This window comes from Mesoplodon densirostris, chromosome 15 (assembly GCF_025265405.1).
Source record: "Mesoplodon densirostris isolate mMesDen1 chromosome 15, mMesDen1 primary haplotype, whole genome shotgun sequence".
Taxonomy (NCBI): domain Eukaryota; kingdom Metazoa; phylum Chordata; class Mammalia; order Artiodactyla; family Ziphiidae; genus Mesoplodon; species Mesoplodon densirostris.
The window spans coordinates 27,609,760-27,631,677 of NC_082675.1; the positions used below are offsets into that span (position 1 = coordinate 27,609,760).

Genomic DNA, 21,918 nt, shown 5'->3' on the forward strand with positions numbered 1-21,918 from the left:
CCACCCTCCCTGTCAGAGCCACTCAACCACTCCTCGTCCCTCATCAATTGAGGCTCCAGCCTGGCAGCAGAGCCACCCCACAGTGCTCCAGCGAGGAGGGCGGAGCAGCCTTCCAAGTCTGCCCCCACATTTAGGCTTCTGTGTCCCTGGACATTTCCTCCCCTCCCCCGCAAGCCCCACATGTCATCACCCCTTCTCCAGTTCTCATGTCCCATACTCCCTCCACTCCAGCTTCCTGTCCCCCAAATGCTCCAAGCACTTGCCCCTGCAGGGCATTTGCATGGGCTGGTCCCTCTGCCTGTGATGCTTCCCCCCAGACCTCCCACGGCTGCGCTGCTGCACCCTGCTCTTGGGCATCTGGGCTTGCAGGGCGGACCTCTCTCGCCCAGGCTGGATTCCCAGTGCACAGAGAAGTGCCACACAGAGTGGGGCTCCAATGGACATGGGGTGAGAAGCTTGAACCGCTCCCCCACACGATCTGGGTGATCTTGCCCAGCCTCCCAACTGGATCCGACTACACCTCGGGGCTCCAAAACCCCTAGGAGTGAACCTGGGCTCCTCGGCTGGCACAGGAGGCCCTGCCCAGCTAGCCCTCGCTCCAATCCTTGCCAGCCTCTCATGTGCTGTGTGACCTGGCAAGTGCCTGGCTCCTCCCTGCCTCCTCACCCACACCCTGCCTGAAATGACCTGTGGCACAGACCCTGATTCTGAGCCCTGAGCAGGTGCCCAGGGACTGCACAGTCCTCCTGGGAACCCCACACCTGTGGGCCTCAGTTTCCCCATGGGATCCCCAAGGCCCTTCAGCCTGTTTGGTAGTACAAAGCTTAACTCCTGGACAGGCCTGGGCCTGGATTCCACCTCCCACTGCTCACCTTTGGCAGCCTCAGTCCGCTTGGGTAGGTCCAGAGTGTCAAAGTTCCGGTCCATCTCACCATCCCTCTTCCCTGGAACAGAAAGGCAGTGGGAGGTGAGGTGGACCCTGCAGGGTGCAGGTATGTGTCAGGAGGGGCGGGGACAGCACCCCCACATCCAAGACTGGGCACCAAGAGGCCTGGGAACAGAGCACCGTTCTGAGTCCAGGCAGGCAGCTCTGCCCAAAGGGCAGTGGTGGCAGTTAGGCCTAGAGAGTTCTGAGCCCTGCCTGAGCTGCCAGGACTCATCCTCCATCGGGTGCTGGGAGCTGCACTGCAGATCCTCCCAAAGGGCTCCTTGGACCCACCATGTGTGTGAACTGAGGGGCCCAGGAGCCCAGGCTGGGGCAGGGAGGTGCAGACAGGGAAGCCAAGGGCTGGCAGGGACAGGACTCGCCTGGCTGCACAGTGAGGCGGGGCTGGAGCCAAGTCCCACTCATGGGGAACTTGCCCCTGTCTGGGGCCAGGACCCGGCCCTGGGCTCTGCTGGCCAGGTGACCCCCCACCCGCAGGTCCCTGCAGCAGCCCCACCTAACACCCGTCAGCCTTGGCCTGCACACCTCCGTGAGAGCCAGCTCACCACCTCCCGGCCGCCCTCCTGCTCAGTTGAGGAACCTTCCCCTTCTTGGAAGGCAGAGCTGAGTTCAGACGATCAGGGGCCTGCCCTACCCAGCCTCCTGGGGCATTTGCATGGTCCCTCCATCTGAGCCACACCTGGCCCATCCCATCGGAGGGGCAGACTCTGCTCCCCAGTGCCCCTGGGAATGGACATGCCCAGGCCCTATCCACCCTCGGCTCTGAGGTTACAAAGGGACAGCCCCTCGGCCTCCCAACCAGCCCCAGGCTGACATTCCTGCAGTTGTCATGTCCACACAGTTGCCATGGAGATGGCTGCCTGGAGAAGGGACTGGGATCAGGACTTCCCAAGGATGAAAGGTCCTGCAGTTGTCATGGAGATGGCTGCCTGAGCAATGGGGGGTGGTGGGGAGGGGTCCCTGGTGCCCACTGCACCCGCCAGGCCTGCACGGCAGGACAAACAGGGACTTACCTTCGTGGAACCACTCTTCTGGGCGGCCGGAGGAAGCACAGGAGAGAGGAGAGGAGCCTGAGCGGGCAGCACCTCCATTCCCTCCCAGGAAGTGTAGGGCAGAGGGATGGGGACTCTCACCCCGATTACTTTTGGGGGCTGAGTGCCCACGAGTGGGATGGGGATCAGAAAAGGCCAACACAGTGGGGCAGGTGAAGGCAGTGTACAGAACCCTGGCAGCTGCACCTGAGGTAGGGACGGCGTGAGGCAGGTGGGGTGTTGCCCCCTGGGCTCCTCAGGGTCCTCGGGTGCCCTGCCAATGCCAGGAGGCGGCGCTGTCCTCGACACTTCCAAACTTGGGCCCCCAGGCCCTTCCTGGAGCTGAGGGCCTGGGTCCGGGCACCACGGGGGACCACTGCACAGGTGGTCCTGGGCACCCTCCTTGGCTCCCTGAACGTGTCCCCAGTGGGTGTGGAGGGCCTTTGGCTTGGCAGGGTCTGGGGTCCTAGAGCAGTACCTCAGTCCCACCCACACACCTTTGGCCTTCTTGCCACCAAAGCAGCCGGCGTCCTCCCTCCTCCGGCGCTGGGCACCCATGGCACTGCCCGGGGGCCTGGGCTCGGCCTCCTGGTACCTGTCAGCCCCCGGCACCTCCTTGTGCACGTGATAGGAGAGGTTCCGCACGATGCACACGCAGTTCTCCACCGACTGCAGGGAGAGGGGACTAGGGTACCACTGGGGGGTACGGGACACTGACCACCCCCCAGGGAAGATGCCACAGCTCGTGAGCGCAGAAGGTACCGGGTGTAGGATGGGGAGGCCTGGGTTAGGGGCCCACTTGGGCGAAACCCAGGGAGGGGCTGAGGAAGGCGGGGGGAGCACCTACCACACATGGGACCTGGTCCAGGGCTTCAGGGCACACCTGCTGCCCCGCACCACACACCCGTCCCCTGTGCCGCCTGGATAGTCCAGGGCTCCTGCTCCGTTCCCCAACCCTTCATGGGAGGCTGTGAGACTGACCCTGCCTGGGGCCTGCCAGGGCCTCCCTGCCTACCTTGTTGTCCGTGTCCTTCCTGCCCACAGCCGACTGCAGGGCGTGCAGGAGTGCATCCACCAGCCCCTCACACTCACGGAGTCGCCGCCGGGCCTCTGCACCATCTGAGCTCACATTCCTGTGTGGCCAAGAGCAAGCCTTGTGACCCCAGCTGCAGCTCCGGGGTCTCATCTTATCTGCAGAACGTGCTCTATGCCACGCCATTAGGGCTGCTAGCAGATGACAAGAGGTTAGCAGTGAAGGAGAAGCAGCAATGGCCTGACTGCTGGGACCCCAGGAGGGGGCCCTGGCCTGGCATCTGTGTGGGGTGGGGGGCTCCCCTGACTCCCAGGTGAACTGCAAAGGGACAGAGTGGATCCAGAGGCCTGAATCTGTGCAGTTCAGGGCTCCACCTTGTGCTGAGATAAGGACCCCAGAGGGCCATGCGGGGACATCCTGATGGACAGGCAGGACCGAGGGGACACAGGACTGCCTGTGGGGTCTCTGCAGGGCCTCCAAGGGTGGTGGGGGGAGGGCAGGGGTCACAAGGAGGTGGGATGAGGCCTCTGAGGCAGACTGGAGAGGAGGGTCCTAGCTCCCCCTCCCTGGGTGTCACAGGGATGGGTCGAAGCTGGGCAGGGATGGAGCAGGGGTACATGGGAGGGTGGCAGACATCCAGAGGCTGCCTGTGGGGGTGAGTACAGCCCCATCAGGCACATTCTCTGGACTTGGGCAGGAACTGTGACCTGGCTCTGACGCCGAGGCCTGGGTAGCTAACTGTCTTCCATGTTATCTGGGACACAGGGACATGGTTATTCCTAGGACAGCTGTCCCCAGGTGTGCATGCAGGCTCTGGTGCCTGGCTCCTGCTTCCTTGGGTGGGAACAGCCCTGGGAGGCTTCGAGGGGCACCTGAGCCCGGCCCCACGCACACCTCAAGCAGCCTGATGTGTTCTTGAAGACAGTCGTCCACTCAGCATCCCGTGGCTTGGAGTCCTCGTTGGGCTCTGGCTCCCAGCCCGAGTGTGGCACAATGACCTCGTGGGTCAGTGTCTGCAGGCCGTGGTCAATGATGACCATCTTCAGGGGTTCATAGGACGACAGGTTCCAGAGTGTGCCTACAGGGTGCCATCAACCCACCAGTGCTGACCACAGGCACTGTCCCCACAGGACCAGCTCAGGACCCACCCCGCCCTCTTTGGACCCCAGCTCACACCAGAAGACAGGAGTGACAAAAGCCACAAGAGGCCCTGGGTGCTGCTCTGGTGTGGGTGAGATGCACACGCCACACCGAGAGGGGGCTCCCCAGGGAGGAAAGGAGCCCCCTAGAGGCCAGGACACATAGGAGGGGCTGGCAGGGAACCTGGAGCTGGCATGTGCCTTCTTTTCCCCACCCCTTCCCAGCCACCCAGGCAGGTGGGACTATGCTCCTGGGGCCACGCCGAGAGGGGATCATCACATGACCCTGACCAGCCATGGTCCTCACCACTGCCCTGCTGGGGAGGACCAGAGAGACAGGACCCAGAGTAGTCACGGTGGGGACATGGGAGCTGGTGGGGAGGGGGCCAGCGCCAGCCCCACCTGTGGCGGCCGAGTCCAGTGGTAGAGACCTGACACAGTGCCTAAGCCTGACTCCCGACTGAACCGCAACGCAGGCGGCCGGGCGCCTCACCTGTGACGAGCTCGCGGACCTCGCTGTCCCGGGCGGCCCGCAGCAGGCGCACCAGGGCAGGCACACCGCCGCAGTCCCGGATGGCGGCCTTGTTGTCAGCATCCCGGCCATACGAGAGATTCCGCAGTGCCCCACAGGCCCGGCGCCGCACCTCCGCCCGTGGGTGGTCCAGCAGGGCCACAAGCAGCGGCAGCCCCCGCAGCTGCCGCACGCGGCGCTTGACACCCTCGTTCTCGAAGCACAGGTGCTGCAGGTAGGCGGCTGCGTTGGCCTTCACGGGGTCCACGGGGTGCCGCAGCATGGCCAGCACCTCGGGTAGCTCAGGGTCCCGCCAGCGCGGCTCCTTGCGGGCACTGTCCACCGAGGGCGAGCGCCGCACTGCCCGGTCCAGGCTGCCCAGGCTGCCATGTTCCGGCTGGGCCAGGGGTGCCGTCGTGGCTGGGTAGGGGGGCCGCTCCTCCATCAGCTCACCGCCATCATCCGCCACGTCCTCGTAGGCCCTGTGCAGGCGAGCACGGTGCATGACCGTCTTCTTGCGGCTGCTGGCTGGCCCTGCCCCCAAGCGGCCCCATCACACATTCTCCGGGGGACCATGAACCCATGGGGCAGGGCTGGGCCTAGAGCATCGTTGGTGCTGAGGGTCATACCCGACCCAGCAAGAACTAACCCACAGCCAGTGATAGAGCCAAACCCCAGCCAATGTCATCAGAACTTGTATCCCTCCCAGATGGGAGCTCACTCACTCCCATCACCAGGCAGTTTCCCTGACTCCCCAGCTAAATGTTTCTACGAAACATGTGTCTGTGACTGGGGTCCCACTTCCCCATAAGGACATGTCTGGCTAGTGTACCCCTTGCACATAGCCAGCCTGGTAGGACCATCTGAGGGGCCTCAGGCCACCAGTTCTCCAGGGAACAAGATGTCAAACCCACTTCCTAGGTGAGGGATTGGGGCTGGGGGTGGGCGAGTGTCTCGCCTGTGGCCACACAGCATAATCCAGACCCAGGCAGTGGTCATGTTCCCACCTGACAGACAGAGAAGCTGAGGGCAGGGGAGACAGAACCAGAGGCTGCAGCGGGAAGGTAAGGACCGAGGGCCTAGGTTCTGGGTGCTCCTGTGCATGGGAGAGGGGCCGGGGCCCAAGCTCAGAAAAATGCCCTGGGTCCCTTGGGCTTGTATCTTCCGGGCCATCTGGCTGGAGCAGAGGCAGCAGGCATGGGCGTGTCACCAGCTTCTCTTGCTCCAGACCCGCAGGGAGGGTGCCCAGTGCAATCCCACAGCCCAGAGCCCGTCCTTGCTGCTGTGCCCGAGAAGAGCCAAGGCCAATTCAAACTAACGTGTGTGTTACTAACACAGCCCCGCAGCGAGACTACCCATGTGGTACTCTGCAAGGAGTGGAAGGCAGGCTTCCCGGAGGCAGTGACAGTGCATGGGGGCTCACCTGGTGCGCAGGCCCCGCCCACAGTCTGGCCTCCTCCGCGCGGCTGTGCCACAGTCAGGCTCCAGCTCCGGGCCCCCCTCGTCCTCAGCAGCCAGGCTGCGAGTGTCGTCCTCCAAGCCATACGGTTCTGCCTGGAACCGCTCGGGCTGGGAGCGGCCAGCTGGCGGCCCAGGCTCAGGGCCCGCGGGGAAGGCCTCTCGGCGGCCGGGCAGCGTGAAGCAGCCATCATTGGGGCCTGGGCCCAGGGGGCCTCCGCGCGGAGGCCGCACACCCAGCCCGCGGGACAGGCTGCCATAGCTGGGGACATCGCGGGGCTCATCAGGAAAGCCGCCCCCGCTGCCAAGGCAGGTGCGGGAGAGCGTGGCCGCCGGGCCACCCCCACGCAGCAGGAAGTGTCGGTCCAGGGGGCCATCGGTGAAGGGGCCCAGTGGGTGGCTGCCGTCCAGCAGGGGGAGGCCATCGGGGCCCACGGGCACCTGGCGCACTGTTCGAGTGGTCACCGTCTTGACTGTCTTGGTGACCTGGTGGGTGAAGGGGCAGCCTGTGGGCTGGCAGCCTGAGAGGCCAGGGTGGCCTCAGCCCTCCACCTGAATAATGGGTGGCCCGCAGGAGGCCGGGGAGAGGTGTACCTTGGTCTCAGTGCGACGAGTGGTGCCATCTTCTGACGTGACGATGGACACATGGGAGGTGGGGGTGCCAGGGTCCTCCTCCACTGTCACTGTCTCCTCCAGCACCTCAGGCGCCTCCGGCATCATGGCCAAAGAGGCCTGGCTGCCCGGGCTCTGCTCCTGGGCGAGGGGGCAGGTGTTGGTGGGAGGACCCCGTGCTCAGCAGCCCTGGGACAAGGATGCTCGTGCTGGCCTGGACACCAGGAGGGCCTTCTTCCCCGGCCCCAGGGCCTGTCTCAGCCCCAGCTGGTGAGGACAGCAGCACATTCTTGCCTCTGAGAGCCGAGGGGCTGGTCCCCATCCTAGGGCCTCCTCGGGTTGATCTAGTAGATAAGGCCCTGGGCCCAGCGGCGCAGTCTTGGGCAGCCCTGTCTGAGCTATAAGCCCAGCTGCCACAGCTCCTGGAGGCCCAAGCACCCGCAGGACGCTCTCCTGACATCACTCATCACCCCTGCCTGGGCCCTCCCTAAAGGATGGCTCTTTCCTGTGCCTCCTCCCTGCCCACCCCAGAAACCTTGAGTGCAGGGGGTGGCAATTTCAGCATTGTTCACCGACTCCCTGTGGCCACACCCAGGCTCCCGCCATCCCCAAGGCCAGCTAGACGCCCTCACAGGACAGAAATACCCAACTCCCAGAATGCCCTGCACACTCAGAACACCAAAATACCCTCGCCCCTTCCGGCCCGGACACCCTTGGGGTGCTGAGTGGGCAGGGCCTGGCCCTACCTCACTCGGGCCAGTGGCTGGTGCCCCTCACTGAGGCCTTGGGTGTCATATCAGAGCCCAGAGAGGGTGGAATCCAATGGGGGCCCAGCTGATCCTTGATGGGAACCCTGGTGTCCCCTCCCCACACACCCCTGGGTCTCCCCAGCCTTGGCCCTCAGCTCTCAGCCCCCCTTGCCAACATCCCCACAGGCAAGATGGCACTGGAGAGAGGCTCTTCTAAAGCCCACAGGCCTACTGGCCAGACTCACCAGTGGGGAAACTGAGGCTCAGAGAGGACAGGCCAGCCCACAGCACAGCTGGGCTGGACCCCTGCTATGCTGAGTGGCACGGGGACCCCAGGCTTCTCACCACCCGGGTCCCCCCCACCATGCCAACATCCCAGAATCAGCGTCTGGCCAGGATGGGTAGGAGCTGAAACCCAAGCTGCAGTGGGCGGGCGCGGGGGAGCACATTCCCGGGCAGCCAGGACCGGGTCAGCAGAAGGACAGGTCCTGCTCCAGGGCCCAGGCCTGTGCCTTGTGGGATGGGTCCCCGCCTGGGCCCCAGGCCCCTGAGGCCTGCACAGACAGGGAGCTGAGGCCCAGGAAAGGCCAGCAGCTCAACCCGCATCTGCCTGGCACCAGAGCCCTGCTCTGCTCCCGTCCCTGGGACCGGGAACACGCAAGGCAAGGCTCCCAGGGCCATCTTCCCGTCCCCAGGCCCAGGAGCATGCAAGGCAAGGTGCCCAGGGCTGCCCTCGGGATCTGCCTCCCAAGGGCCTCGGGTGTGAAGTCTCCCCAGGTTGGGGTCCTGTCCTAAAGGAATGCATGTCCCCCCAAATACACACAGTGCTGAGGTTCTGGGCCCCTGCAGCCTCTTCAGGGGTCCAGGGAGAAGCCTGCACCAACCTGCTAGGAGCATCCCTCAGGCTCTGGTGACAGAGGAAGAGGTCACAGAATGTGCCCCCTCTCCCAGAAGCAGGGCCTTGGAGGACAATATGTGATTTTACGAAAAAGAGTAACTGAGGCCTGACAGAGGAGAAAGGACTACCCAGAAATGCACAAACTGCTAACGGGGGATTTCAGGCATCCACAGGGAAGGCCTTTCAGTCACATGTCACCCCTCTGGGGCGACAGCCTTGGCTGCCACCTTCTCAGTCCTAGAATGCAAGAAGTATGCCTATCGGGGACCTGGCCAGGAAGGAAGGACGCTGTACCTTGGGAAAGAGAAGTAAATTGAGGCCTGGGGTGGGGACACGCTGGTATGCAGCTGGGCAGGGTGGCCTGGCTCTTCTCTGAGAGCACTGGGGAGCTGGGGTGGTTCTGGAGCAGAGGTTCAGGGACAGCATGTCCCTGCTGGGGCCTCGGCCGCCCCACTTGCACTTGGCAACTGTGGGAGCAAAAGTGTGGCTGGCAGTGAGCTCTCTGCTCAGCCGGGGAAGGGGGGGAGCAGCAAGGCCCCATGGCTACAAAGCACAGGGAGTGCAGGGAGCAGGACTGACAGGAGGGGACCAGGTTGTCCAGGACACTGCCAGGAGTATGGACCCCTTAGAAGGTATGCATACATTTGCATATATTTAACCCTCTCCCAGAAGAGCCCCTACCCCCTGGCCAGGCTTGGGCTGCTGGAGGGTGGCCCCGGGGGTGCACATCTTGGACCTCAGTGCCAGGGGGGCCTGGCTGCTGCTTCTCACTCCAGCCTGCAGACACAATGCAGAATTGGGGGGAAGAGGGGATGGGGGTCCAGGAGAGCCAGGGGCCCAACAAGGGCTGGCAACCCTGCAGCATCAGCCACCAACACCCAGCCTGGGCAGCCCGGCAGCGGGATCTCAAGGCCCCAAGAGCCCTGACTGGCAAATGACCTCAGGGAGCTAAAAATGGTGATGACTTCACCCCGGTGGGCAGGGAGGCGGAGCGTGAGTCAGCTGGTGATCACAGGGAGGCCCGGCCCCCGTTACACACGCCTGGGCACACACGTGCACGAACACCCATCCCGGCTCCCAGGCACATTAGTTCGCAGGCTCTCCCGACAGCACCCAGCACTGACATCCCCTCCTGCCTTCTACCTGCGTGTCCAGACTTCCTCAACCACCTACCCAGCATCTACCATGGGAGTCTCAGAGCCGGCAGGTGGGGGATCCGAGGCCTAGGGTAGAAGGAGCCCAAGGTCGACCCCAGGCTTGGGCCTCCGAAACGTCTTTGGGGTGAGGACATGGGGTCACAGACTGACTGACCAGGACACAGTCAGCTCTCAACAGAGGCTGCTGACCAGGCTGCCTGGATCCTCGTCTGGCCTCAAGGCCCTGCTCTAGGGCCCCATGTCCCATGGCCACCTACCCAGGCCGGCCCACTTCAGGAACCCCCAGCCCTGCAGCCCCAGATTTCCCTCATACTCTAGACATGAACAACACCTGCAGCCGCCCCCACACCCCAAATCCCGCCAAGTCCTGTCAACTGCCTCACCCTCCCTCTGCCCTGGCACCATCCTTGCCTCTCTCGCTGGGATGACTGTCCAGCCTCCCATCAGCTCTCCCCAGGGCCCAAATCTGTCCCACAGTCCTCCCATTCATGGTCCACTTGGTCCAGGGGCCCTGGGCCTGGCCCAGCAAGGGGCTGCTGTCCACTTCTGGAGTTTCCCATGAGCTTCTGTGAACTTGTGGGAGGGGCCTAGCCCAGGACGCCAAGCAGGGGCGGCAGTGACCAGTATCCCAGAAAGGTGGACCCAACCACTGCTCTCAAGAGGGTCTCCAGAGGCCCAGAGCTGGAGGGCTCTGGCCCCGTCACACACCTGGGCTCAGCTTCCTTGTATGAAAACAGGAAGGACCCGGGGTGTCCAGGCCACAGGACAGGTGGGATAGTGCCAGTCCTGACTTTGTGACCAGATTTAAGGTGTGTGAGGCTCAGAAAAATAAGACATGGGACAAGACACAGAGGGGCCACCCCTGGGCAAAAGCCCACAGCAGCCTCTGGGGACGCATGTGGAAATGGCGGAAGGAGAGGACAGAGGAAACAAGCCAAGTCACCACTGGTGGGGCGCTGGACCGGGGTCCCAGAGGCACGGATCCACCTGCAATGCCTGCCCTTGAGAGATGAGCACCCATGGTCTGGATCACGAAGAACAGAATGTGGGGTGGTTGCCCCACCCTGTCCACAGCCCCACCAGCACACGCAAGGGATAGATTAAGGTGGAATCCCACCCCTGGCTCCCACAACCCCCTGTCTAGGCTCTCAGAGAGCATGAGACGGCTGCTGCTGGATGAATGAACCGAGGGGTGGAGGAATACCAGCCCCCTACCCAGAGTGGCCATCCTGGATGGAGTCCAGGCCAAGCCAGGCAAGCATCTCCCACCAGGGAGCAAGTCCTTGGCCACTACAGACGTCCTCTCACTTGGTGCCCACAGTGGCGAACCCAGCCCTGGCTGACCGGGAGCTCCCCCCTCCACAGCAGCAGTCCACCTGCAAGGGCGCAGGCCCAGGATGAATGGCCAAGAGGCCAAGGGGCAGTAGGTGCCCAGCAGACTGGGGGAGCAAGCTTGTGGGTGATGGCAAGGTGGGCCATCACCCACCTTAGCTTTCCCAAGCCCAGCCCACACTCATCAGGCACGCAGTGGCCCCACATTCCCCCAGCTCCCCTGAACTGGCCTCTCCATCTCTGGGGCCGGCAGGCACCTAGCTGTCCAGGTGAGCAGGTGTGTAGGAGACCTACCTCTTGCTCCTCCACTCTGCCTCAGTTTCCCTGCCTGTTAGGGGACCCTGTCCCTCTGAGCAAGAGTGCAGGCTGCCCGCGAGCCTTCTCCCATGCTGGTGCTGGGAGGAAGCCCCCCTCCGCCTCCGCACGTGGGCAGAGCCGACCCCCAGCCCTCTCTCCACGTGCGCTGCCGCGGCAGACCCGGCTTGCATTAAAGCTCCGAAGCTCCTGCGCGGCCCCCAGAGACGGGGCCCTGTGAATTTGGGGGAGGCCTAGTCGCGCCGCCCTCTCCAGATTCGGCCTCCCACCTGCACAGAGGGGCTGCTCAGGAAGGCCCTGCCCACCACCCCGTCCCAGGCACCTGTCCCGGGCGCTGGCCCCGGTGCGCCCGCTCCCACCCCTCCACCCGCTCCCCACACCCCCGGTGGCGCGCTCACTCAGCCGCCCCGCCCGGCCCCGGCCCGGGGGCGAGACAATAGCCGCCTCCGGCCGGCAGCTCCACGAACAAAAGCAGGTCCTCCCGGAGGGCCGGCGCCCCGCCCTCCGCCACAGGCCCCCGGGACCGTGCCCCCGCCCGGGACCAAGTTCCCTCCAACCTGTCTGAGTTCGGCCGGCATCGGGCCGGGCGCGGGGGACGCGAGCCGGCGGTGGCGGCGGCTGGACTGGGTTCAGCTGCGGTGCCTCGGCCGCTCGGCCCGGGTTAGGCGGACTCGCTCCCCGCGGGGCCGACCTGGCTAGGCGCGGCCAGCGGCCAATCGGGAGGGGCGGGACGGTGAGGCGAGCAGCCAATCGGGCGGGGCCAAGCTGGGGCGGGGTGGATAGCAGCCAATCGGTTGGGGTCTCACCCGGGAGGGGCGGGGCGGCGGGCGGCCAATTGGGCGGGGCGAAGTCCCGCCCCGACCGGCGCGGAGCGGGGCTTGCCTGCAGCTTTGGGCCGGGGTTGCCTTCTCACCCTGCAGTCAGGCCAGTCAGGGCTCCCCTTCCCCACCCCCGTACCGCGGAGGTACCATTTTCCCGCCGAGTCCTCCTTCCCAGGCCTCGGTTTACCCCCAGTAAAAAAGCCCACAGCCCTACCCCTGCAGTTGAGGAAACAGTTGTGGCAGTGCAGGGGCCAGTGCGGCTAAGGCATCCTGCAAGACCACCCTCCTGGCACAAGCTGCCCATCCCGGCTGCGACTCAGTTTCCCCTAGCTGTGAAATGGTGGCCTATAAGACAGTATTGATGGCGATGTCGCTCAGGTTTCCTAGATCTGGCTCCAGGCTCTTGCCCACCCTCCAGCACCTCCCCAGTAAGCGTCCCCACAGAGCTCAACCCGGACCTGCACTGACCCACTTTGTCTTGGGTTCTCCCTATAAAGTCACAGAGGCCCAGGGGTCCCTCATCCTCTGAGAGGTGTCAGAGCAGATCAAAGGGAGGGGAGGGAGCACAACTCTTGGGTGACCCTGGGCGAAAGCTTGTGGGGCCCAGCTGGCCTCAGATCCTCTCCCTTCCATGTCTTTGACCTATTGGGAAGTGGTGGCTAGAGGGGGCAGTTACCCAGGACTTCTCCTACTATGGTGCACTCCCCACCCCCAGCAGCCTGGCATGGAGGTGCAGCCACCCTGGGGGTCTGGCTTGGCCAAAGGGAAGCGTAGACATGGGGAAGGGTCTGGGCTGGGGCCCTCTCGGGTCATACCCCACAAATGCAAGCCAATGGCTCTCACACCAAGAACAAGAGACTTACGCTCTGGGTTGAACAGAGCTGGGCCAGCCCATAAAGGCTCAGCGGGCTGGGCAAGAGAGGGGGCCTTAGCCTTGGCTTTCTGCTTCCCACCTGCTTCTCCCCAGACCCCACTCCTCTTCTAGGACACTCCATGCACATAGGCCATGCAACCAGCATGCTCAAGCACGCTGGGTGTCCACTGCATGTCCCTCTGAGTCTCAGTTTCCCTTGAGTTGTCCTTACCACTGGCCCCCCTGTAACTTCCATCCGTGGAGCTACCTGGGGCAGGAGCAGAAGACTGTACCACTGCCCTGAGGGAACTTGGCCTGGATGCTTACATGTGAGTCATTTCTGTCTTCTCCCAAATTTCACCATCTGTTACTGCCCTAGCCTCATCCCCCTCTTGGCCCAGCCCAAAGTTGGCCAGGTCCCTAAAGGTGTCCCCCCTCCCACACACACACATTGGGTGAGGGCCAGTCCTGCTCCAGCCAGCCTGCTCCAGGTATCTGGAGGAGGAGACCCTTTCTGCTAGAGGATGAAGGGCAGGCAGCCAGCACTGTGGAGCAGCACCCCCAGACTCTCAACTCCCCAGCCCCAGCTACCTGCCTTGCCACCAGCCTCCAAGCTGCACAGATCTGGGCTCTGACACTGAGGACCAGGTCCAGGCAGCCGTGGCTCACAGGTGGGTCACTAGGCACCTCCTGCTGAGATGGGTCTGGGAAGCAGGTTTGGCATGGAGGCTGCCAGGCCTGGCCCGCTGGATGTGGCTGCCTCCCCATCAGCCCTGCTAGTCCAGCCACAGCCCTGGGAACACACTCTCTCTGATCTCAGCCTGAGAAACCATCTCCTCCCAAGAGAGAAAACCAAGGGCAGGCCTTGGAGGGCCTTGGGTGGGGAGGGGTAGTGGGCGGGGAGGGTGGTGGCCTGATCTTCAGGCTGCAGCCCTCAGGAGGCCAGGGCAGCTCCAGGCTATGGGAATGTCTTCCCACAGAGGCGTTGACCCTCAGCAGCACCCTCTGGGCTGGAGGCCAGAGCCCTTTCCGGCCTGTGAGGGCTGGAAAGAGGGCCTGGAGCCTAAAGAGTGGCCTTGGGGTCATGGGCTGCCACTGTCCCTGTGTGGCCCAGCGAGCTGTTCTACTCCCCAAATTTGGGGGTGCAGGCCTCACCCTTTGGAGTGCCTGGGGTCCAGGGGGCCACAGGGGTGGCCCTCATACCTAGACCCACCTGGCCTCAGTTCCAGACTCCCATGAACTGGCTGTGCAGCCACCTCAGCACTAGCTGGCTTGGAAAGACAGCTACCCAGTGTGTCTGGGCCCACTGAAGATGTGTCTTCGGCTCTGACTGTGGACCATGCTGGGCCGTGCGTATGGATCACCCACTGGTAGATGAGGACATCAAGGCTTGGGGGCAGTCACTGGCCAAGTCCCCCAGCCGGACACAGACCACTGCTTCTGAGCCCCAAATGCCCAGGCTAGATGAAGCTAGTGCACTGGGCCAGTCTCCACCAAGACCCATAACCCCCTCCCTTTCTCTCCAGCCACAGAGGTCCAGGCTGCCCCAAGCCACCAGCACATATGTGCCGGGCGCCCACAGCCAGCAGCCTGTCTGGCTCCCTGGAGCTCTGCCCGTGCCCTGCCCTGCATCTCAGTCAATCACAGGAACTGCAACAATCACAGCAAACTCCAGGTGTGGCGTTCCCTCCTCCCCCACCAGCACCCCGGGAGCCAGGCGCTATTGCACCATCTGAAGGTTCCGTACTGGGGCACAGCTCATGTCGGGAGGACCCCACGAGGCCTCCTGACCTGACTGTACATCCCAACTTCAGAGTTCTCAAGGCCTAGCCAAGAGCAGACGGGGCTCTACACCTCCTGGGGCTGAGCAGGGGCAATGGCCAGTCACCTGCTGGGGTGCAGGCAGAGCCTCAGCCCTGCTCAAGCCTCCCCAGGGGCTGACCCACTGACTGATGCAGGCAATGAAGGCAAGGAGACTCCATGGAAGCAAAACCCTCAGTGTCACCAGGCTGACTGCTGAGCCGCCCAGAACAGACCCTGCCCAGCTGTCTGGGCCCTGAGGGCTCACACAGTGGAAAGTACTGTTCTGAGGGTTGGGCTGTGTCCTGCCCATTTGTCACATGATGCCCTGCATACCCAAGGGGGTTGGAATCCCACTTTCTTTCCCTCCCCAGAGGCCCCAGGTTGTGCAATAAGCCATTGCATGCTGGCTTGTGGTCTACCTAGGCCCCTTGATTTTTTCCCCACTTGGCCATTTACACCCTTCCTGAGTCCCTGGGCTGTTACCTGCAGGACAAGCTGTTGCCAGGCCATCGACAAGGGCTGCCCACTGCCCACGCCACTGCTGCCCACGCCAGGCTGCTGGGCACGCTCCAGCTGCAGGGCAACATGGCGCCGTTCCTGCTCCAATGCCCGTGTCAGCCGCTCGAAGCGGGCCTCCTGCTCCTTCACTGAGGCCAGGATGCTGGCAGCCGAGTGCACGTTGCAGTCCTCCATGACCAGGACGCTGGCTGACTGCAGGCAAAGCAGAGCAAGTCAGGGTGGGGCCAGGGCGGGGGCCTGGAGAGGCGTTGTGGGCCCCCTGCCCACCCCACTCACAGATCACATGACTCACTCCCAGACCACAGCATCCAGCTCTCTGGAGAGAAGCCACATTGATTAAATTCTAAATTAAAAGCCATTAATCCAAGGCTGGCCGGAAGCAGCCGGCTCCCTCCCTGTGGTGTGTGGGGCTCTGACCCGGGCTCCCTGCTTCCTGCCAGGCCCAGCAGAACCTAGGACCATGGGCGTCCCAGAGCCTGCTGGGGAGGGAAGGGAAGGAAAGAAAGAGCTGGTGTGACAAGCTCTCAGACCTCCCAGGCCCTCTGCTGTCCAAAGCACATGCCAGTTCACTCTACCCTCATGGCACCAGCACAGGCCCATCTCACTGAGGTGGATGCTGGGGCCCAGAGAGGGTAGGGAACCTGTCTGTAGCCACACAGCTCGCACGGCAGACCTGAAGCACTAGTGGGCAGGGAGTGAGAAGTTGCTCCGCAGCCGCTGGGTGCCTGGACACCTAGGCAGGTGCGGGGATGACGCGGGCCTGCAGACCAGCAGTCCCACCTCCACTCCCAGCCACGCTGGCTGGGAGCAAGGGCAGTGTCTACCCCATGCATACAGCCTGGATGAGATTCCGTGTCCAGAAGTGGCCCACGTGCCTGACACCCGACCCCGAAGGAGGCTGAGGGCAGGGGCCTGGGTGCCTGAGGCCCAGCGTATGGAGAGAGTCAGGCCTGCCCGGGACCCGGCCCAGCGCTGCCCCTGTGGGCCCCCAGAGAGTGGGTGGGGGCAGTGGGGGCTTGGCAGCTGCAAAGACAAGCCAGAGCCAGCGCTTTTCCTTACCACTTGCTCCCTGGCTGACCAGCATGTTTGCTTTTTGTGGGCAAAGAGCAACAGAAGTATGTATGCTCAGACCCAGGCGCATGGCAGCGGGTGGGGCACAGGCCACGCGGGGACTCCATGTGCAGCACAAAGCCTGACCCAGGCCAGCCCGCCAAGGCCATACCAACATGGGGCCTGGCATGGCTGGCAGCACCCCTGAAGGGTCAGCTCTGCTGCTCATGGGCCCCTGGGGAACCGGCTGTAAGGACAGAGCCCCAGAAAGGAATGGTCAGCGCTGGGCTCGGCCATACCAGTGCCAGCTGGGCCAGGGGCGCGGGTGCACTTCAAGGTGAAAGGACAGCACAGAGACTCCCCCAGCGCCCACGACAGCTGGGGAAATCAAGGCCCATCGAGAGAAGAGACCAGTGTGGGTCCAGGGCTGGGCTCCACTTCCCCAGCACCTGTCACACAAATGAAACAGCAACAAACTGAATTCCTGCTGGGAGAGGTGGTGGTCAGCACAGGGGTGGTGGGCCGGCTGCAGACCCACGTGATAACATGGAAGGCAAAATATGCATGAATTTTTAAGATGGACCATGAGACTTCAAAGATGCTTTACCCAGCTGATCCTGGGTAGAGGTCGGCTCCAGACTTGCTTCCTCTGCTGTCCCGGGAGGCCTGGGGGCCGCCAGGGAAGTGCCATGTGCCAGTGACCCTCCCTCTCCTCTCTGGCCAACGCCTTCCCAGCCTCTGTTCCCCTGTGAGGGCCCTGCACTGCTTGCCGGGCAGGCCCCTCCCGCCCCTGTCCAGACCAAGCCACCAGCTTCCTGAGTCCTCGGTGGAGGCCGCTCCTCGACACGCTTGCCCGTCACCCATGGGGTGGATTTAGGAAGAGGACAGGGACAAATGTGCCATGCAGATGCAGGCAGCCTGTCCTGGGGCAGGTGTCCAGGCCTAGGCACCCCAGGAGTGGCCCCAGGTGGGTGGATGTTGGGTGGATGGAGGGATGGAAGGACAGGAGACCGGGTGGAAAGGGACACAGATGAACAGTGAGGGGACATGTGGAGGCTGCCAGGAGGGGGCTGCATGGGAGGGTGGGTGGGTACAGAGGCAGCAGGGTTGGGGAGAACAGGAGGCGGGCAGGAGGAATGAGTGGATGGGTAGTTGGGTGGATGAATGGGTGAGCAAGGGTGAGGCTGAGAAACACTCCTGGGAAGAGGCCCCCAAGCCCGCTGGGGCGCTACTGTGGCCAGTGCTTGCTCCCCCATGAGGGTGCAGGCACATGGAGGAACTGGGGAGATGCCCACCCTCCCCCGAAACCATGCCCACACTCGGCGTCTTCCTGCTAAATCAGCTGCTCCTCCTCAGGAGGAGCCCAGCCAAACCCTGCTCCAGAAATCAAATTATGGGGACGGAGTCCAATCTGGGTTGAGGAATTAGAGGAATTTCCTTCGGGTCAGGCTGGCGGGAGGCCTGGGCTCCAGTGCTGACCCCTCGCCGGCCATTTGTTGGCACACTGCCCACTGCCCCAACCTTCACAAGGGGAGGGAGGGGACTGGCTACGGGTGGAGCCACCTTCCACACCCCTGGCCCCACCCACTTGATGGGGAGGAAAGTAGGCAGCAGGAGTGCTGAAGGCCACCCACCTGGGAGTGCACGGTGTCCCCCCCCATGCTCCCAGCACTGGCCAGGCCTTGCAAGTGCCCATCTTTACCCTACCGCCCCTGCTGTGGTTGGATGGTGTCCACAGCTGCGGGGACAGCTTCTGGCCAAGCCCACGAGGACGGGCACTGTGCCACGGCCAGGACCACAGAGTCACCTGTAGTTGGTGTAATGCAGCGGTCGCAGGGTGGGGGTGGGGGGCTTGGATGGGAAGAGTCCGTTCTTGACCTTAAAGCAGTGGAAGGAACTACCAAGGAAAAAGGACCAGCTCGCCTTTGTGAGAATGAAACATTTCTAAACATCCAGAAAGAGTGCCACGTGCTGTGGTTGTGGCTTCTGTTTTTCAAGTGTAGTGAGCATTTCAGACAGACAACAAGTGGGACTGTACATGTAGACATGGCTCCACTGCTGCAGAAGATGCGTGGGCACGTGGGGACACGTCACACTACTCTCCACTGTTGTGTTTGCAATTTTCCATGATATGGGAAGTAGGAGAAAACGACAAAGAAAATGAAAATACTGTCAACATATTGGGATCGTCTTCACAACATCCAATAGAAAAGTGATATCCTTCATCTATACGGTGACTATATAAGTCAGTAGGAAAAACCGAACCCCAACCTGAGGTGGGAAAAGGTCATCAAGGCATGTGGCCCAGAGATGAGGTGCGAAGGATGAGTGTGGAAATGGTCACGCGCGTGCACACACACACATATACACACGCACTGGAAAGAGGGCGTGTCGGCCGCATTGGTGCTCTGGGTGGAGGGCTCCTGGCCCGCAGGTTGCAGCAGGTCCAAAGTTCTGCACGTACCCATGTTCTAAGAGCTACTGCCTTTGCGAGACGGCAAGTAAGAGATGGGAAAGCAGGTGCCCCTACCCAACCCCAGCAGGCCAGGCAAGTGAGCGTGAGGCCAGGGAACTCTCCCCAGGGGCTTGGGCGTTGCCGCCCGCCACCTGAGGGAAGCAGCTAGGTTTTCAGGGAGCTGGGAGAACTGTAACTGAATTCAGCCTGGAAATTGGATTTCCCTAGCAGAGGAGGTGACCCTATTGTCACCTGGACCCGACACCATGGGGGTGGGAGGTGGACAGAGATGGCCCCTCAGAGACCTCCTCCTGCTCCCAAACTGTCCCGGTGGACACCCAGCAGCACCCACTGACCACACAGAGTACAACTCCTCTGTGCAAGGGGAACGGTCTGGGCGGTTCTTCCCAAGGGGCTCTTGCCCTGCACTGACGGGGCGCCCTGGGCTAACGGAGAGCCAGGTCCCTGGCAGCACTGGTCAGCCCCAGGGCAGGGGCCGCTGGACTGGTGGTCCAGGAGGACCAGGGGCTATGAGGAGGCTGATGCAGGAGGCTCGGAGCCAGGTCAAGGCAGGGACACTTCTGGGAGCCCACGGAGCCCGAGGTCTTGGGAGCTAAGGGCCTGGGGCCAGGGCTGGGAAATGGCCAGGTAACTGCAGGCTGGACATGGCAGAGGAGGCCTCGCCCTGGCAGGAGGGTGGGCCAGGTGTAGGTGAGCATCCAGCTGCTGCCCCTCCTCAGTGGGGGGATTGAGCCACAGGGAGTCCCCACCAGAGGTCCCCAAAGGGTCTCGGTCTGAGATTCCTGCCAGGGCAGGTCACAGACACTTGCTCCAAGTCTCCGGGTTCCCTGCCTCTTTGGGTGGACTTGTGGGATGGCGATGGACAGCAGTCCCCCAGCCCCAGGCTGCCCCTCCTGCACCTGACCCAGATTCCAGCTGCAGTCGCAGCCCGAGGGCGATGCCTGACAGGCTCCAAGTGTGGGGTCTGGGCAGCGAGAATCCACCTCCTCCACAGTCTCTATAGCAGCAGACAGCCCAGGGGCACCCCAAGGGCAGGGTAGGGAGGGCTGGGGCTGGTGGTCTCTCTGCCGGCACCAGCAGCCTACCCACTCCAGCCTGGCCACAGGAGGGGAGCCCGGGCATAAGGCTGGGGAACCCCAAGGTGCCCCACTGTGTGGGGTGGGCTGGCCTGTTGCCTCCATACCTCCCCATAGGGTCCCAAAGGGACGTGGCTCCCCCAACCCCCCATTCCATCTCAGGGAGAGCAGAGCAGCGAGGGGGCAGTTCTGAGGGCCTAGGCTCAGAGCCCCACCCCACCATGCTCTGGGGTGGGCACAGGGGCCAAGGCGTTCCTGAGGCGGAGCCTGAGGCTCACAGCCAGGCTGGGACCAAACCCGACAGATCCAACTGGCACCGGGGCCTGGGAACCCAGCTCCTACCCAGGGGCCAAGGGGTCCATGAGACCCCGAGGACCACCCCCCCTGAAGGCACAAGTTGGGCAGCTGTCCGGTCAGGCTGAGGGCGGTGGCCTGTGTGCACCAGTGCCCTCTGCCTGGAACACCCTTTCTCCCTCAAGATGCTGGACCCCTTCTTCCCAGGCCCCCTCTGTCACCATGGCAACACCCAAGCTTCTCTGAAAGGGACAGAGCCTCTTTGTGGTGGCACAAAGCCCCTTTGAAGGGCAGTGGGGGTTCAGCCCCTGGGAGCCTGTGGCCAGTAAGTCTCTGGGGGGCAAGGCGCGGCCCCTCAGCCCAGCCCCCACCAAGGCTGCAGAGCCAAGAAAGATGAAGCAGGAGAGCCTGGTGGTTAGGGGCTGAGACACCCACCCCGGCACCACCTGCCCAGCTGCCCACGGAAGGGTCTCTGGGATGAGCCCCAGGGCCCCAGGAGAGGCTCTCTGTGGGGGCCTGAGGACTTCCCACGGCCTTTCTGCCATTTGACAAGAAACATGCTCTCCCTGGATAAGTGGAAGAGGCACTGGCAGTGGGGAAACTCCCTGCCAGATGGGGAACCAGACTCAGGACTGGGTGGGAACCAGGCACAGGGAGCCCTCGGGGGGCAAGCGGGTCAGATGGTGCGGCCTGGCATCAGGCCTGCTGAGGGGCTGCCCATGTATCCGGGCCTGCCCTACTCATGGTCCTGGCCTGCCTTGCCCTGCTGCAGGGCCCCCTATCTTCGCCTGCCTGCCCTGGGGGAACACAGCCCAGCCCAGCTGGGTGGCCTGGGGTAGCCTTGCTGCAGCCAGGACCTCAGGACAGGTTTGGGCAAGAGGGAACCTCGCTGTGGCCGGGCTCACTCCAGGGGTTGGGAGATGGGACCCCAAGAGCAATGTGGGTCCAGGGCACAGTGACAGGGACTGAGCACAGAGCTCCCCGCCCCCACCCCAGAGTGTTGCCCTATCTGTGCCCCGGCCCCGCAGTCAGGGAGGCTCACCGCAGCCATGGAGCCCATCCCCGTCCCAGTCTGCAGGCCCATGCCACTCTGGCCACTGCTGACCAGGCACTTCGAAGTGCCCCCACATGCTGGGCGCCCTGCCGGGCAGCCCTCCCCAAATGACCTCAATGTGACCCACTGTGGCTTTGCTAACTAAGCCCCCAGGCTGGAGGTCACAGCCCCCGGGTGGCAGCACAAGGCAGAGCAGGCCCCAGGAGAGACCTGCCCCTTTGTGGGCAGATCCACGCAGGGCCCAGGGGTGGGGGGCTGCCAAGGGGCCAACCCTGACATGGCAGTGCCCCTCATGGTCAGCAGATGAGATGCCCCTGCACCCCGCGGAGGCCCCATCTCACACCCCCACACCCCGCCCGCCTGCCTCCCCGCCAGCATTCCTGCAAGCTGCTGACACTTCTGGGCACTGGGACGGGCCTGCACAGACCATCGTCAGCAATACCAGGTCCACCTCCCCACAGAGCCCAGCCTGGGCCTTTGCCATCCAGGGAGATGGGGCCTGGGGCTCAGCTTCCAGAAGGAGGTTCCCTGGAAAGTGTGAGAGTGAGAAACTGGTCCCTTGTTCCCTCATCGGGAACAACACCGGGGTCCAGCAGGGAGACTCCAGGCCCTGCAGGCACAGTACCCACAGCCCAGGTGGTGACAGGTGTCAGGAAGACCCTCCAGCTGCCAAGGGTAGAGGCAGGGCAGCTGTGGTCACCTGGCCCTGGATGGATCAAAGGGGAGTGTAGGTAAGAGACCAGAGCATGCCCTGTGGAGGGAGGTTCCATCCTTGCTCCTGAGCCACAGCA

At 63.4% G+C, this 21,918-nt stretch overlaps 1 protein-coding gene across 4 annotated transcripts in view; it reads right to left on the minus strand.

Annotated features, from left to right (window-relative positions):
- ARVCF (ARVCF delta catenin family member) overlaps positions 1-21,918 on the minus strand; it is a 35,991-nt gene that overhangs the window by 3,844 nt on the left and 10,229 nt on the right. For 2 of the 4 annotated variants that reach the window (XM_060118993.1, XM_060118992.1), the window contains exons 2-9: positions 15,142-15,369; positions 6,713-6,871; positions 6,084-6,604; positions 4,643-5,142; positions 3,905-4,088; positions 2,993-3,110; positions 2,475-2,646; positions 873-944 (exon numbers count right to left, since the gene is read on the minus strand). In XM_060118993.1, coding sequence (XP_059974976.1) covers positions 873-944; positions 2,475-2,646; positions 2,993-3,110; positions 3,905-4,088; positions 4,643-5,142; positions 6,084-6,604; positions 6,713-6,871; positions 15,142-15,351 — 1,936 coding nt within the window. In that variant the 5' untranslated portion in view covers positions 15,352-15,369. Of the gene's footprint in view, positions 1-872; positions 945-2,474; positions 2,647-2,992; positions 3,111-3,904; positions 4,089-4,642; positions 5,143-6,083; positions 6,605-6,712; positions 6,872-11,738; positions 11,878-15,141; positions 15,370-21,918 lie in introns of those variants that run through there. The other 2 variants (XM_060118995.1, XM_060118994.1) reach the window with 1 other exon arrangement.